This window comes from Ovis canadensis, chromosome 5 (genome assembly GCF_042477335.2).
Source record: "Ovis canadensis isolate MfBH-ARS-UI-01 breed Bighorn chromosome 5, ARS-UI_OviCan_v2, whole genome shotgun sequence".
Lineage (NCBI taxonomy): Eukaryota > Metazoa > Chordata > Mammalia > Artiodactyla > Bovidae > Ovis > Ovis canadensis.
The window spans coordinates 65,141,243-65,156,100 of record NC_091249.1 but is presented as its reverse complement, the minus strand read 5'-3'; the positions used below and the strand labels follow the sequence as shown (position 1 = coordinate 65,156,100).

Sequence of the window (14,858 nt, the reverse complement as noted above, 5' to 3'; positions counted from 1 at the left end):
GTCACCTAGTGTTTAGGGCTCCAAGTAATAAGACAAATACAGTGACTTTCCCCTTTCTGCTTCAAAAAAATAGGTCAGGTGTGAGAGCAAGTGATAGAGGGAGCAGCATTTCCTTTTCTCTTTTCAAGTATCTCCTTCTGTTAACTATAAAGAAGAGGATTTTGCATTCAAGGAAATTTGAAGGAACTTAGATAATGACTTGGACTTTCTGATGAGTTCACTGAGTCTCTCTCACACAGTACTTTTTCTTTAAATTTTAAGGACTTCAAAGACTCACAGATAGGTAGATTTAAGGAACTAGACATGAGGAATAAATATAAGCAAGAGATGTAAACTGTACCAGTGAAATTGGTGAAGGAAGATATCTAGTAGTAGCTTTTTTGCTTTAAAGAGTGAATTGACTACCTACTTTAAATTTAATGTTTACTTATATATATCAAACATCTAAATATGCTAAATGAAGAATAAAAAAGCAATGGGTAAATTTCATTAGATTAGAAAAGAGATAAGAAATTGGCAAAAAGACTTTTGTTGTGAAGCATAGAGCATACTCTCTCAACTTGGTAAATCTTAACTGAGTAAGATATTATGTCACATACCTATTCTGAATTAACCATTCCCCTTGAAGGCTGGATATACAGCTTTCGGATGAGCTCTAATTATTCCTAAGCAACTCGTTAGACTTAAAAATGCAATATATTTTCATGTGAATAAAAAAAATTGCAAAGATGATGAAAAGGAGTAGATACTTAAATGGAACTCACCGCCATTAGAGTTTCGGGATGGGAAGTCGGCTCACTGGAATTACATAGTGGAAATAAGGCCCCAGACGAATCACCACAAAGTATATCTTGTCCTGAACTCAACTGCTCACTACATTTTAGAAAATTAAACTCTGTCTTTCCAGTATGGGCAACGCACAGATTGTACGAATAAGGTAAAGTTCCTTCACTGTAGTTGCGAGGAACCACCGGTCCAGACTTGACACACAGATCAGGCTTAAAGCAGCCCCAAGCAGCAGGGCTGGAGGAGCGTCGCAGGTGCAGGGCGACCGCCAGAATCACCGCCAAGAGGAAGAGCACCGAGATCAAGGCCAAGGCCACCACCAGGGAAAACTGCAGCTCGGCCTGGGGGTCAGACGGCGCGGGCCGGTCACTGAGGTCCGGCAGCGCCTCCTGCAGGCTGTCGGCGAAAACCAGGAGCAGCGTGGCGGTGGCCGAGAGGGGCGGCTGTCCCCCATCGCGCACAGCGACCAGCAGGCGCTGGCGGGCCGCGTCCCTGTCGCCCAAGGCCCTCGCCGTGCGCACCTCGCCCGTGCGCAGCCCCACGCTGAACAGTCCGGGCTCGCTGGCCTGCAGCACGTGGTAGGACAGCCAGGCGTTGTGTCCAGAATCGGCGTCCACCGCCACCACCTTGGTGACCAGGTAGCCGGGCTGCGCGGCGCGCGGCACCGTGTCGAAGAGCGCCGAGCCGTCGGGCCCCAGCGCCGGGTACAGCACCCTGGGTGCGTTGTCGTTGCGGTCGCCCACCAGCACGCGCAGGCTCACGTTGGAGCTGAGTGCGGGCGAGCCGTGGTCGCGGGCCTGCAGCGTCAGCTCGAAGGCGCGCAGCTGCTCGTGGTCGAAGGCGCGCTGCGCGAACACCACTCCGCTCTGCGGGTTCACGGACACGTAGGACGACAGCGCGCGTGGCTCCAGGTCGCTGGCCACGATGGAGTAGGAGACGTGGCCGTTGGGCCCTAGGTCGGGGTCAGAGGCCCTGACTTGCTCGATGGAAGCTCCAGGCGGGTTGTTTTCTGGCACGTGGACGACGTAGGAGGCCTGGTGGAAAACCGGAGCATTGTCGTTGACATCAGTAATATGCAAGGTAACACTTGTATGGGTGCAGAGAGGCGGCTTGCCCTTGTCAGTGGCTATGATGGTGACATTGTACTCCGGGATCTGCTCTCGGTCCAGGATCCCGGCTGTTACCAACTTGTATGAATTTTTGGAGGAAGAGATTATCTGAAAAGGTACTTTACCCTCTAATCGACAATTAACCTCCCCATTCTCCCCGGAATCTCTGTCATGTATTTTGATCAAAGCAATCAGAGTTCCCGGCACTGCGTTTTCCAGAATCATTTCGACTAGAGAATGGAATGTAATATCTGGTCTGTTGTCATTTTCATCTTGAATGCTAATTTCAACTGTACACTGTGCAACCAGTCCTCCGCCATCCCTCCCTTCCACCACAATGGAATATTCTTTGATTTCTTCGAAATCCAGTGTTTTTAGCGTTGTAATTTCCCCACTCTTTGAATTCAGACCGAAGACTTGCCCGGTCCTGTAGAAGGAATAAGCAATTTCTGAGTTGACGCCCTCGTCCTGATCGGTGGCTGACACCTGCAACACAGTGGTGCCTGGGGGCACGTTTTCTCCAAGGCTGACTCTGTACACGTCCTGGCTAAATACCGGGGGGTTATCATTGGCATCAGTGACCTGGATCTGGAGCTCAGTAGTGCCACTTAAGGGTGGATCGCCACCGTCTGAGGCAGTCAGGACTAAACGATGGTAACTCTGTTGTTCCCGGTCTAAGGGTTTCTCCAATACCAGTTCCGGGAATTTACTACCATCTTGTTTTTCCTTATTTATCAACGAGAAACTAGGGCTAAGAGAAAGTTTATAAGTCTGCAGAGAGTTTAAGCCAATGTCTGCATCTTCCGCGACTTCTAATATAAATCGCGTGCCTGGCGGCGTAGACTCACTTATTTGCAGCTCAAAGGAACTTTGCGAGAATTTTGGCGTGTGGTCATTGACATCCTCGATCTCTACATTCACGTGATAAAAGTTCAATGGATTTTCAGCAACAACCTCAAATTCCAGAGCACAAGCTGACTTCTTCCCGCATATCTGCTCCCGGTCTAGCCTGCTGCTCACAAGTAACTCCCCGCTCTCCGCGCTCACAGTGAAGTAAGGCTTCTCCGAACTGACGCGCAGTTTTCGAGTCGGTAACTCGTGGACACTGAGTCTCAGGTCCTTGGCGAGATTCCCCACCACCGAGCCCTCGGGCATCTCCTCGGGAATCCTGTAGTGGATTTGGTCAGAGAGCGCCAGGCAGAACAAAGACAGCAGGAACGGAAAGAGCACTGGCCGCCTCTCAGCCCAGCCGCTCTTCCCAGCGCAGCTCCCCATCCCTCTTGCTTCCACCACCACCCGCCCCACCCCTCCCGCCTTAGTTTGCTCACCGGCCTGGAGACGCCGGATTATAAATAATGGCTATGTTGCAGTCGTCCGGAGCTCCCAACAGCTCTTTGAGGGTTAGGGAGGGTTTCTTCTCTAGAGAAGGAAACGGTGGAAAGGCTTACACTAGCGAGTCTGAGCCAGAGAACTTGAGCTGCGGCTGCGCGAGGAAGTCCCCTGTACCAAGTTCTCCACTTTGGCCAACAGCGGCGCCCAGAGTCCGCACTGGGAAACTGCAGCCCCTGAAGCTTCAGTTTAACCAGCTTTCATAATTATAAACTTGTGGGCCTAACTTAACAAGCCATTTTTTAATGCTAATATATTTAATATTTTAAATCATCAAGACTTATTTAAAGTCTTTTTTCTAAATTGTTAGAAATATCATGTTGGGTTTGTTTACAAAGTCAATATATATTGGTCCATTTATTTCACCATTCTGCAAACATACACTGAACTTTTGCTTGTGCTAAGCACTGTCCCTGTCAGTGGCAATATAACAGTGAATAAGACACAGGTCTTGCTCTCAGAGAGTTTGTTGTCTACAAATTCCATGACTCATTTCTGTTAATTAGCTATGATATATAAAAAAATTTAAAGCTTCTTTCATTAATTCCTATGTTTAGCTCACATGTCTACATAATCATTGCTACTTCATGTCACATATATTAGAGAACATCAATACTGTTGAAAATTATTTTGTAAAGTTGTGTAATTTTGTACCAATCCTCAAACATCTCCTCTGATAGATATATCAACATTCTCTTTACAAAATAATTTCTTTTTACTCTCCTAACTCAAGAAGTAGTTATTCAAAAAAACTGTCCCTATGATGTAGTCAGAGATTATTTGGTGTACCTCCTACTTCATTTCTCAGAATTAACTGGCTTATGTCATACCCAACATCTTATATAAATTCACCCTTAAAATGTATTGAAATACTTGTCTGTCCTTCAATACAAAGTCACAAAGGGATATTCTAGTAGAATGCATCACTTCCTTATCTATGTATACATGTTATACTGAAGCAATGGCTTCAGAATTGGAGGAACTGAGTTCATGGTAAATTTATTTATATAAATTCACTGAATATAGTGACATTTGTTCTAATTATTTTACTCCATTGGTTATTATTATTATTATTTGCAATTAGTGAATGCTTTCAGCAAGAGTACTGGGGCAACTTTCCACTTACTTTTTAAATTTGCAAAGTGTCAACAAAATAGTTGTCTCCACAAGTGACTGTACACCTAAACACTACAGAATATAAAGCTAATTCCTACCATTATCAGTGGATTGGAGGAAACACAGCACAATCCCTCAGAAATGTCTTTTTAGTTGATAACAAATAATTCATTGTACTTCCCACTCTCATCTAATGACAAATCAACCATTCATTTTATTTAAATGCTATAACAAGGGATGCAGAAGTCCAAATTGAATCATTTTTAATTGAACTGATTGGCTTGTTTAAAATTTGTGTACATGTAACTTCTTTTCATAAAACTAACACTCTCAAACTCTAACCATAAGAACACGGCACATTTCACATGACTGTACCGTCAAAACAGCTCATTGGAATTCTAATGAAATGTGTTCTTCTGCACTTTACAGAGGTCATTTTCAACAATTTTAAGATGACATTTTATTTCATATTTGATGGGGAGGGCAATGGCCATTTTAGGCTTTAGATGCCATGTCTCCATTGGTATGAGTCCTGGGTGAACACTGACACACACACAACATTTAGGAACCAGTCTTACCTAGCACCACCCTTTAAAATATGTTTGCTTTGAAATACAAGAAGTATTAAAGCTTTGAAGGGTACTGATACAGACACAGAGCTCATAAAAGAGGTTTAAACTGAAGAAATTTTCAAGAACCTAGTTTTAGGTGAAATCCTAAGAATCCTAAAAATTCTGAGATGTCTTTTACTTTTACTAAGCTAATACAAGGGTTTAGAAACCTCAATAATTTTTGTAAGGTCTGATTTATATATACCTTTATGTGTCTATACATATACATGTATACACACACACACACATATATTCCTATATATAAAATGAACTGACCTTACGTGGTTGGGTAGCTATTTCTTAAGTGAATAGATGATAATTATGGTAAAATATGAAAAGTTTTAAGAGGTTAAGAGTTCATATTTAAACAATTTTGTCTAAGCCTTTGGAAAGCAGATGAAACAATTATGATGATTAGAATTATGATGATTACAATTTTATTGTATCACTAACACAAACCCCAAACTCTGCGGTATACCTTAAAAGCTATCTTTAAACTTTCTTTACAATGCATGTTTCAAAACACAAATTAAATTTATAAGAAATATAATTCCTCTAAGAAATAAACATAAACAATGAATCCAACTCACCTGAACAGAAGCAGCTTCATCCTTACATTCATGAAAATCTATGGATGTTAACAAGGAATCATTTTTCTCACAGCTGTCTTGGCTAATGAGCATGTCAGCATAGTTGGGCTGGGGGAAGATCATGTGACTCCTCTGAGAGTCAGAGGTAAGGGAGACTTCATGGGAATAGGTCTGCAGGAAAGCCTGTACTCCATCCATGCCCACAAATCCTGAGGCTGGCAGGCCTGCTAACCTACCACTGGAAGCCTGGAGAAGTCTTGATTTGTGCCACCGCCATAGTCTGAGCGCCAGCAGCACGATGACAAAGGCAAGGAAGATGCAGGAAACGACAGCCACTGCCACCACCAGGTACAGTGTGAGGTCTGAATCCTCAGAGTTGGTTAGGGTCCTGATGCTACCCAGGTCGGCAAGGACATCTGGGATGCTATCTGCCATGGCCACGGTGAGTGTGACGGTGGCTGAGAGAGGGGGCTGCCCATGGTCCTGGACCGTCACCAACAGGCTCTGCTTGAGCGCGTCTCTGTCCAGCAGGGCCCGGGCCGTGCGCACCTCGCCTGTGTGCAGCCCCACTGTGAAGAGCCCTGGCTCACTGGCCTTGAGCAGGCGGTAGGACAGCCAGGCATTCTGGCCTGAGTCTCTGTCAACTGCCACTACCTTGGTAACAAGGTAGCCTGGCTCAGCAGAGCGAGGTGCCAGCTCCACACCCGTGGAGCCATCAGTGGGTAGCATGGGGTACAGAATCTCTGGTACATTGTCATTCTGGTCCAGTATGAACAGGCTCAGGGACACATTGCTGCTGAGTTGAGGGTCCCCATTGTCACTGGCTGTCACCAGTAGCTGCAAGTCTTGGATCTGCTCATAGTCAAAGGAGTGCAGAGCATATAGGACACCAGTGTCAGAGTTGATGGAGACATAAGAGGAGAGAGGCGCCACCATGCTGCCGCCTTTGGTCAGAGAGTAAGTGACCTGGGCATTGCTGCCACTGTCAGGGTCATGAGCAGTCACAGAGAAGATGGAGGCACCTCTGGGGTTGTTCTCCGGGATATAGGCTGAGTAGGAGGCATGAGGGAAAACGGGTGGATTGTCATTGATGTCTGCCACTTGCAGGGCAATATGAATTTCAGTAGATAGAGGTGGGGTTCCTAGATCTGAGGCTGCCACTGTGATATTATACATAGAGATCTTTTCTCGGTCCAAATATTTCCAAGTCACCAATCTATAATAATTATCAATTGATTTTTCTAATTGAAAAGGTAAATTATCACGTGTATAACAGACAACTTGACCATTCTTCCCAGAGTCTCGGTCATGCACATTCAAGAAGGCAATTACTGTCCCAGGAAGAGCATTTTCCAGGACTGGGCTAAACAAAGATGTAATGGTCACTTCAGGTGTGTTGTCATTGACATCTTCCACTGAAATGAGTACTTTGGTCCGCCCCAGAAGTGCCCCCACATCTTCAGCTTGTATTTCCATGTCATAAAATGCACATTCTTCATAATCTAAACTCTTTGCTGTTGATATTTCGCCAGTATTTTCATTCAGCTGGAATAATGGAGATTGTTTTTCACTAATTTTCCAGAATTTATAAGCCACTTCCCCGTTGGTTCCTTCATCCGGGTCGCTAGCGCTTACAGTAAGCAGCCGGGTCCCCGGGGGCACGTTCTCTGGGACTTTCACTCGGTAAATCGGTTGAGCAAAAACCGGGGCATTGTCGTTTGTATCCAACACGGTCACTCGGATGTGCACTGTGCTGGAGCGACGCGGTTCGCCTCCGTCCGTGGCGATGAGGACCAGGTAGTGAGCAGCCTCCTCCTCGCGGTCCAGGGCGCGCTCCAGCACCAGCTCTGGGCTTACAGCTCCGTCGTCTCCAGTTTGCACGTCCAGGGAGAAGTGGTTACTGGGGCTGAGCTGGTAGCTCTGCAGGGAATTCAAGCCCACATCCGGGTCCACAGCCTCTGGCAGTGGATAACGTGTTCCCGGCAGAGCGATTTCGTTAATTTTTACTTCCAGATTTTCGACCTGGAATTTCGGGTTATTATCGTTGATGTCAGTGATTTCTATTTCTATTCCCCAAAGTTTCCCTTCATCCTCAACTAGGATGTTAATATTTACAAAACACCGCGCGCTCTGAGCGCAGAGCTCCTCCCGGTCTATCCTGCCCGCGGTGACCAAGCTGCCGCTTCGCGGATTTAGAGCAAACAGCGGCGTCCTACCTCTGGAGACGATGCGGACTCCGTGGTTCGAAAGCTCTTGTGACTCCAGCCCCAGGTCCTTGGAGATGTTACCCACGAAGGAGCCTTTGTCGGTTTCTTCAGGTACAGAGTAGTGTATCTGTCCTCTCCCGGCCTTTCCCAGCGCACCCAGCAGCGCGCACAGCAGTACCAGCTCGGCGCGTCCTCCATAATTCTCTGGAGCGGCCATTGTTCTTTCGCTATGGAATCCACTCAGAATCTTCACTGGGCATATATGTTTTGTTTACCTTGTTTCTGAAGTTATAGAGATCATCTTCTGGAAAGTTGGAGTATCCCAAATTTAGGGATGGAATTTTGCCGCAGTCTTCCTCCAGTTGGTTTGTGAGATCTGCGGATTTCTGTGAGGTGAGAGCCCTGAGTTTCCGGCTGGTTTTTGGTTACTTTATCTCCAAGTAGGTGAACAGCGGCGCTCAGAGTATTAGGCAGTTACTGCAGTCACTTATATTTGTAATATCCTACGCTAGATTGCTAGGGGAAAAATTGCTACTTGTTTTCTGTAGTCTGTTTGGAATAAATTATCCCTGAACTCATATTTTAAAAGTAATTTCCAAGAAGTGTGGAATGAAATAGGGTTAAAGTCTTACAAACTATTATTACATAACCAGATTTTGGGATTTATATTATATGAAATTACTCAAAGTTCTGTAATGTATTTACTGTTTTAAAAATAAAATTTTATTTATTATGCTCTAAGCATTATTGTTAATATCTTCAATATCTATTATCAACTAAGTAAAAGTTCCCACTCATTACTGGAAATTAATTCATTTTTAGGCTAAAATATACCTATTGGAGATGACTGATTCAGAAGTTGTTTTATTTGGTTTAAACCGATTAATCAATATAGTAAACTTTCTGTAGAGTGGTTGCCTTTTAATTTTCTTTTTAAAATGCCACTTTAGTCACACAGTAGTGTTTTGAAATTAATATTGTGAAATTTTAATAGGATAAATGCTTTTACTTTCAAGTTATATCACAGACTATTTAAATTTTATATAACTTCTATTTGAATAGAAAATACTTGAAAGGTACAAATGAATATATAATCGAAAGCAAATTTCTATCTATTATTCTGCCCATGAGAGGTGATTACATTTTAAAGCCAACTTAGTTAAGTTCTAAAGGTAAACAAATAGCCTAAAGGTAATTTTACCTTAATTACTACTTCGATCAAAAGAATCACAAAAGCAAGAAAACACATAATTATCACTAAGGAGTCAAAATGTACCAGTGCAAGAATAAATGTCTTTTTCCTTCAGCAGTTTGTAAAATAGCAATTAATTGAAGCAGTTACTAAGGGAAGTATAGCAAAAGCCTGAAACAATGTATTGCTATCTTGTATATGTAACTGTATCCACTTGAGACTGTTAATCTGGTCTAAATTTGAAGATTTCAACATTCCATTTTCTCCTAGAGATAGTAGAATGACTAGAAGACCTCTAGCTATATTAGTTTAGGTCTGCAAAAAGACATTTCAGAAGTTATGTAGGAGAAGTATGTGTGAGAGGAACAACAGAGGCCAAAACATTTGTGTTTTCTTTGATGGAGGAGCCTATAGAATGAGCATTATTACAGGTTAATCCTGAAAAACCTATGCTGCAAGTAAGGAGAACATGCTTTTATTTTCTGATGAGCATAGTGAACCTGTGCTGCACTTAGTCAAGTAAAATGATTTTACATGCATATATACACACAGTACAATGAATACAATTACAGTAGGTATATCTACATAAAAATCTAGGTTAATCGACCTTATTCTAGTGCTTCTGAAGCAAAAGAGAAATATAGGAAACAAAGTATCAGATTAGTATGGAAACAATAACAGCTAAATCAATTAAGAAAAATATCTAATTTTAGCTTTTCTTTTAAGATTTACATGATTGCCTACTTTTACATTTACAGTATGTCTAGTTGAAAAATATAATCATTTATTAATCTGTAGAAAGAAAAATTTAGAGACAAATCTCAGTAGCTTTATGGGAGACCATATAACATTGCCAAAAGATTCCCCTATGGAAAAAACCACAACTTCACTGCTTTATAATATGAACCTGGTATGATACCACTAAAAGACACATAATTTCTCTGAATTCAACCTCCCTTGAAAAATGGTATGACAGCTTTTTGACTGGTTACTACATTCTTAAGACAATGTTTAGATTTAAAATTTGTATAGATGCATTTGGAGGCATTTTATGTTTGGTTCCAGACCACTACAATAAAGAGAACAGCACAATAAAGTGGGTCACAAAGTTTTGGTTTCCCAGTGTGTATAAAAGTTATGTTTTAAGTATGCAATAGCATTATATCTAAAAAAGTACATACCTTAATTAAAAATACTTTATTGCTAAAAAATACTAACCATCACTGGAGCCTTTGGTGGGTCAAACATAATCTTTTTGTAATGGTAACATCCAAGATCACTGATTATAGATCAGCACAGGGCTTCCCTAGTGGCTCAGATGATGAAGAACCTGTCTGCAATGCAGGAGATTAGGGTTCAGTCCCTGGGTAGGGAAGATCCCTTGGAGAAGAGAATGGCTACTCACTCCAGTATTCTTGTCTGGAGAATTCCATGGACAAATGAGCCTGGTGGTCTACAGTCCTGGGTCCATGGGGTCACAGAATGGGACATGACTGCGGGACTAACACTTTCACACTTTCACTTTCACATGATGACTATAATAAAAAAAGTTTGAAATATTTGAGATTTACCAAACTGTAACACAGACACATGAAGTGAGGAAATGCTGTTGTACAAACGGTGCCTATAGACTTGATTGACTCAGGCTTGCCATAAATCAGCAATGTGAAAAAACAAAACAAAATAAAACTGGAGTATCACCAAACCTCAGTGAAGCAAATTGAACTAAAACAGAGATGTGCCACATTTTTCCTGTGAATATGGAGAACTGTCGACACAATAAAAAGCAGGTTATACTTACAGGAAACTCACCTGATGAGAAGTCGACTCATTGGAATTACAAAAGGGAAATAAGGCTCCAGATGAATCACCAGAAAGCATGTTTTGTCCTGAACTCAACTGCTCACTACATTTTAGAAAATTAAGCTCTGTCTTTCCAGTATGGGCAACGCACAGATTGTACGAATAAGGTAAAGTTCCTTCACTGTAGTTGGGGAGAACCCCAGGTTCAGACTTGACACAGAGACCAGGCTTAAAGCAGCCCCAAGCAGCAGGGCTGGAGGAGCGTCGCAGGTGCAGGGCGACTGCCAGAATCACCGCCAAGAGGAAGAGCACCGAGATCAAGGCCAAGGCCACCACCAGGGAAAACTGCAGCTCGGCCTGGGGGTCAGACGGCGCGGGCCGGTCACTGAGGTCCGGCAGCGCCTCCTGCAGGCTGTCGGCGAAAACCAGGAGCAGCGTGGCGGTGGCCGAGAGGGGCGGCTGTCCCCCATCGCGCACAGCGACCAGCAGGCGCTGGCGGGCCGCGTCCCTGTCGCCCAAGGCCCTCGCCGTGCGCACCTCGCCCGTGCGCAGCCCCACGCTGAACAGTCCGGGCTCGCTGGCCTGCAGCACGTGGTAGGACAGCCAGGCGTTGTGTCCAGAATCGGCGTCCACCGCCACCACCTTGGTGACCAGGTAGCCGGGCTGCGCGGCGCGCGGCACCGTGTCGAAGAGCGCCGAGCCGTCGGGCCCCAGCGCCGGGTACAGCACCCTGGGTGCGTTGTCGTTGCGGTCGCCCACCAGCACGCGCAGGCTCACGTTGGAGCTGAGCGCGGGCGAGCCGTGGTCGCGGGCCTGCAGCGTCAGCTCGAAGGCGCGCAGCTGCTCGTGGTCGAAGGCGCGCTGCGCGAACACCACTCCGCTCTGCGGGTTCACGGACACGTAGGACGACAGCGCGCGCGGCTGCAGGTCGCTGGCCACGATGGAGTAGGAGACGTGGCCGTTGGGCCCTAGGTCAGGGTCAGAGGCGCTTACTTGAGTGATGGAGGCACCAGGAGGATTGTTCTCTGCTACATGGACCACATAGGAAGCCCGTTCAAATACTGGCATGTTGTCGTTTACATCACCGATGTGCAGCGTGATGCTCGAGCTGGAGGAGAGGGGTGGCTTGCCTTTGTCGGTGGCTGTGATGGTGATGTTATACCCAGGGGTCCGTTCGCGGTCTAGAACTCCATCTGTAACTAATTTATATGTGTTTCTTGAAGAAGCCAGTATTTTAAATGGAACATCGCCTTCTAATTTACAAATAACCTCTCCATTGTGTCCGGAATCCTTGTCTCGGATTTTGAGCAAAGCAATGTGTGTTCCCAGCTTGGTGTCCTCCATAATAAAATCCGGTAGAGATTGGAATATCACTTCTGGGGCATTGTCATTTATGTCTAGGACTTCTATCTCCACTGTACACTGGGCAATCATTCCTCCACCATCCTTTGCTTCCAAAACTATGGAATATTCTTTCACTTCCTCAAAATCTAACGTATTTAGAATAATAATTTCCCCAGTATTAGAATTCAGGTCAAACTGGGTAACCTGGCCTGCTTCAGTGAAAGAGAAAGTGATCTCCGCATTGACACCGTCATCTTGGTCAGTGGCCATTACTCTAAGCACAGTGGTGCCTGGAAGCACGTTTTCTGGAAGCTCCACCCTGTATAGTTCTTGGCTGAACACTGGAGGGTTATCGTTGGCATCAGTTACCAGGACTTGTATCTGTGCAGTACTGCTCCGGGGTGGATTCCCGAAGTCCAAGGCCGTCAAGGTCAAGTGGTAGGACTTCTGTTCTTCCCTGTCTAAAGGCGTCATTAGTACCAGCTCAGGGTATTTACTGCCATCCAACTTCTCTTTAATCACAAGTGAGAAATGATCATCAGCACTAAGCTGGTAATTCTGTAGGGAATTGGTACCAATATCTGCATCATGGGCAGATCCTAAAATAAATCGTGCCCCGGACTTTGTGGACTCACTTATTTGTAGCTCAAAGGAACTTTGCGAGAATTTTGGCGTGTGGTCATTGACATCCTCGATCTCTACATTCACGTGATAAAAGTTCAATGGATTTTCAGCAACAACCTCAAATTCCAGAGCACAAGCTGACTTCTTCCCGCATATCTGCTCCCGGTCTAGCCTGCTGCTCACAAGTAACTCCCCGCTCTCCGCGCTCACAGTGAAGTAAGGCTTCTCCGAACTGACGCGCAGTTTTCGAGTCGGTAACTCGTGGACACTGAGTCTCAGGTCCTTGGCGAGATTCCCCACCACCGAGCCCTCGGGCATCTCCTCGGGAATCCTGTAGTGGATTTGGTCAGAGAGCGCCAGGCAGAACAAAGACAGCAGGAACGGAAAGAGCACTGGCCGCCTCTCAGCCCAGCCGCTCTCCCCAGCGCAGCTCCCCATCCCTCTTGCTCCCCTCCTTAGTTTGCTCACCGGCTTGGAGACGCCGGATTACAAATAATGTTGCAGTCGTCCGGAGCTCCCAACAGCTTTATTTTCGGGGTGAGGATCAGGCAGGGTTTCTTCTCCAGAGGAGGAATCGGTGGAAAGACAATACTAGCGAGTCTTGACAGGGAAAGTGCTCTGCGGCTGCGCGACGGGATCGCCAGCGCCAAGCTCTCGACTTTGGCCAACAGCGGCGCCCAGAGTCCGCACTGTGAAACTGCAGCCCCTGCTGCTTCAGTTTAACCAGCTACCGTAATTACTACCGTGTATCCAGTTGAAAAATCATTTTTTAAAGACGTAAGTATGGTTAATAACACGCTTCTCAGGTGGCTCAGCGATAAAGAATCCACCTGTCATGCTGGAGGCGCGTGTTTGACTCCTGAGTCGAGAAGATCCCCTGGGGAAGGAAATGGCAACCCATTCCGGTATTCTTGTCTGGGAAATCCCATGAACAGAGGAATCCGTGGTGTCAAAAGAGCTGGACATGACTTAGCGACTGAGTACGCAAGCATATTTGGTAATATTTAATTCGTACTATTAGCGTCATCATCCCAACTTTCCAGGTTTTTAGGTCAATCGGTAGGTTTAATATATAAACTTCTATACGTTGACATAATTACTCCCCAACCTTCAAATCCGAACTAGAAATAGGATGATAACTATAACACAGATTTGGCTTAAAGGATCTCAGATCATAGCTGTTGTAAATACTTATTAATTAGCAATATATTGGATAAGGTTTCATCTTTCTTTCCTTGTCACCTTTTTCCTTAAACTTCCTTACGTTTTTTTTTTTGTACCTATTTCCATTTTTCTTCCCAGAGGGCAACAGTAATGGTGAAATTATGTCTTTCAAAATGCACAACTTATACTTCGCTCTCTTGTTCCAAAATAATTTTAGCAACTTCTTTATAGTAACATTTGGTTTTCAATTCTGATATCTCACTTAAAGAAATGATTATAGCCTTTCAGAAAAGAGCCTATCCTCTCCTTCCCATTGCATGATTATTTTCCTGGGTATAAAATTCAACTTGAGTCTCCAAAACCACCAGGGGAAAATTATATTTTGCTTTGCATCACAAACTCACTAAGCATGGTCTATTGTACTGAGGCACTTGTTCCCACCTCTGTACTTATCACATCCCATAATGACAGTTGAAGGAAACAGTCCCTAGAAAATGTATAATAGCTCACTGACTTTAGTGATGATCTCTCCCCTTTGTTTAAAAGTATTTTTAATAATTAATAAATTCACTTGGAGGGTTCTTTTTCAAAATATCTGATAATCACATTTCTGCCCCACAGAATGTAACACTGTCCTCTCCCCCTAGTGACTGTACATCTGAATGTTACAGAATGTATGAAATGTACTTCCACAGGATTGCACAGATCTTTAGATGCAAACCAGCACCTTGAAAAACATATGCTAGACATTATGCTAGAAAAAAATTGTTCGCTTAACACTCAAAAGGCCCCAATAAACAAGATTACCTTGTCATCAACTACTTCCTGATACTAGTCAACTGCTGTATTGAGTTTTACTAAAATGTTATGTAACAAGTGAAGATGTAGTTAATTACAGATTAAATTGTCTCTAACTGAATTTT

The 14,858-nt window shown here is 44.4% G+C and overlaps 1 protein-coding gene across 12 annotated transcripts in view; it reads right to left on the bottom strand.

The window, feature by feature from the left end:
* The window catches only part of LOC138440417 (protocadherin gamma-C4), a 166,580-nt gene that overhangs the window by 111,920 nt on the left and 39,802 nt on the right, over positions 1–14,858 (bottom strand). Inside the window, exon 1 of one of the 12 annotated variants that reach the window (XM_069589904.1) lies at positions 10,802–13,407. The exons of 8 other annotated variants lie outside the window; for them this stretch is intronic. In XM_069589904.1, the coding sequence (XP_069446005.1) occupies positions 10,802–13,209 (2,408 nt within the window). In that variant the 5' untranslated portion in view covers positions 13,210–13,407. Of the gene's footprint in view, positions 1–764; positions 4,538–5,601; positions 8,243–10,801; positions 13,408–14,858 lie in introns of those variants that run through there. 3 more of the 12 variants (XM_069589901.1, XM_069589888.1, XM_069589899.1) reach the window with 3 other exon arrangements.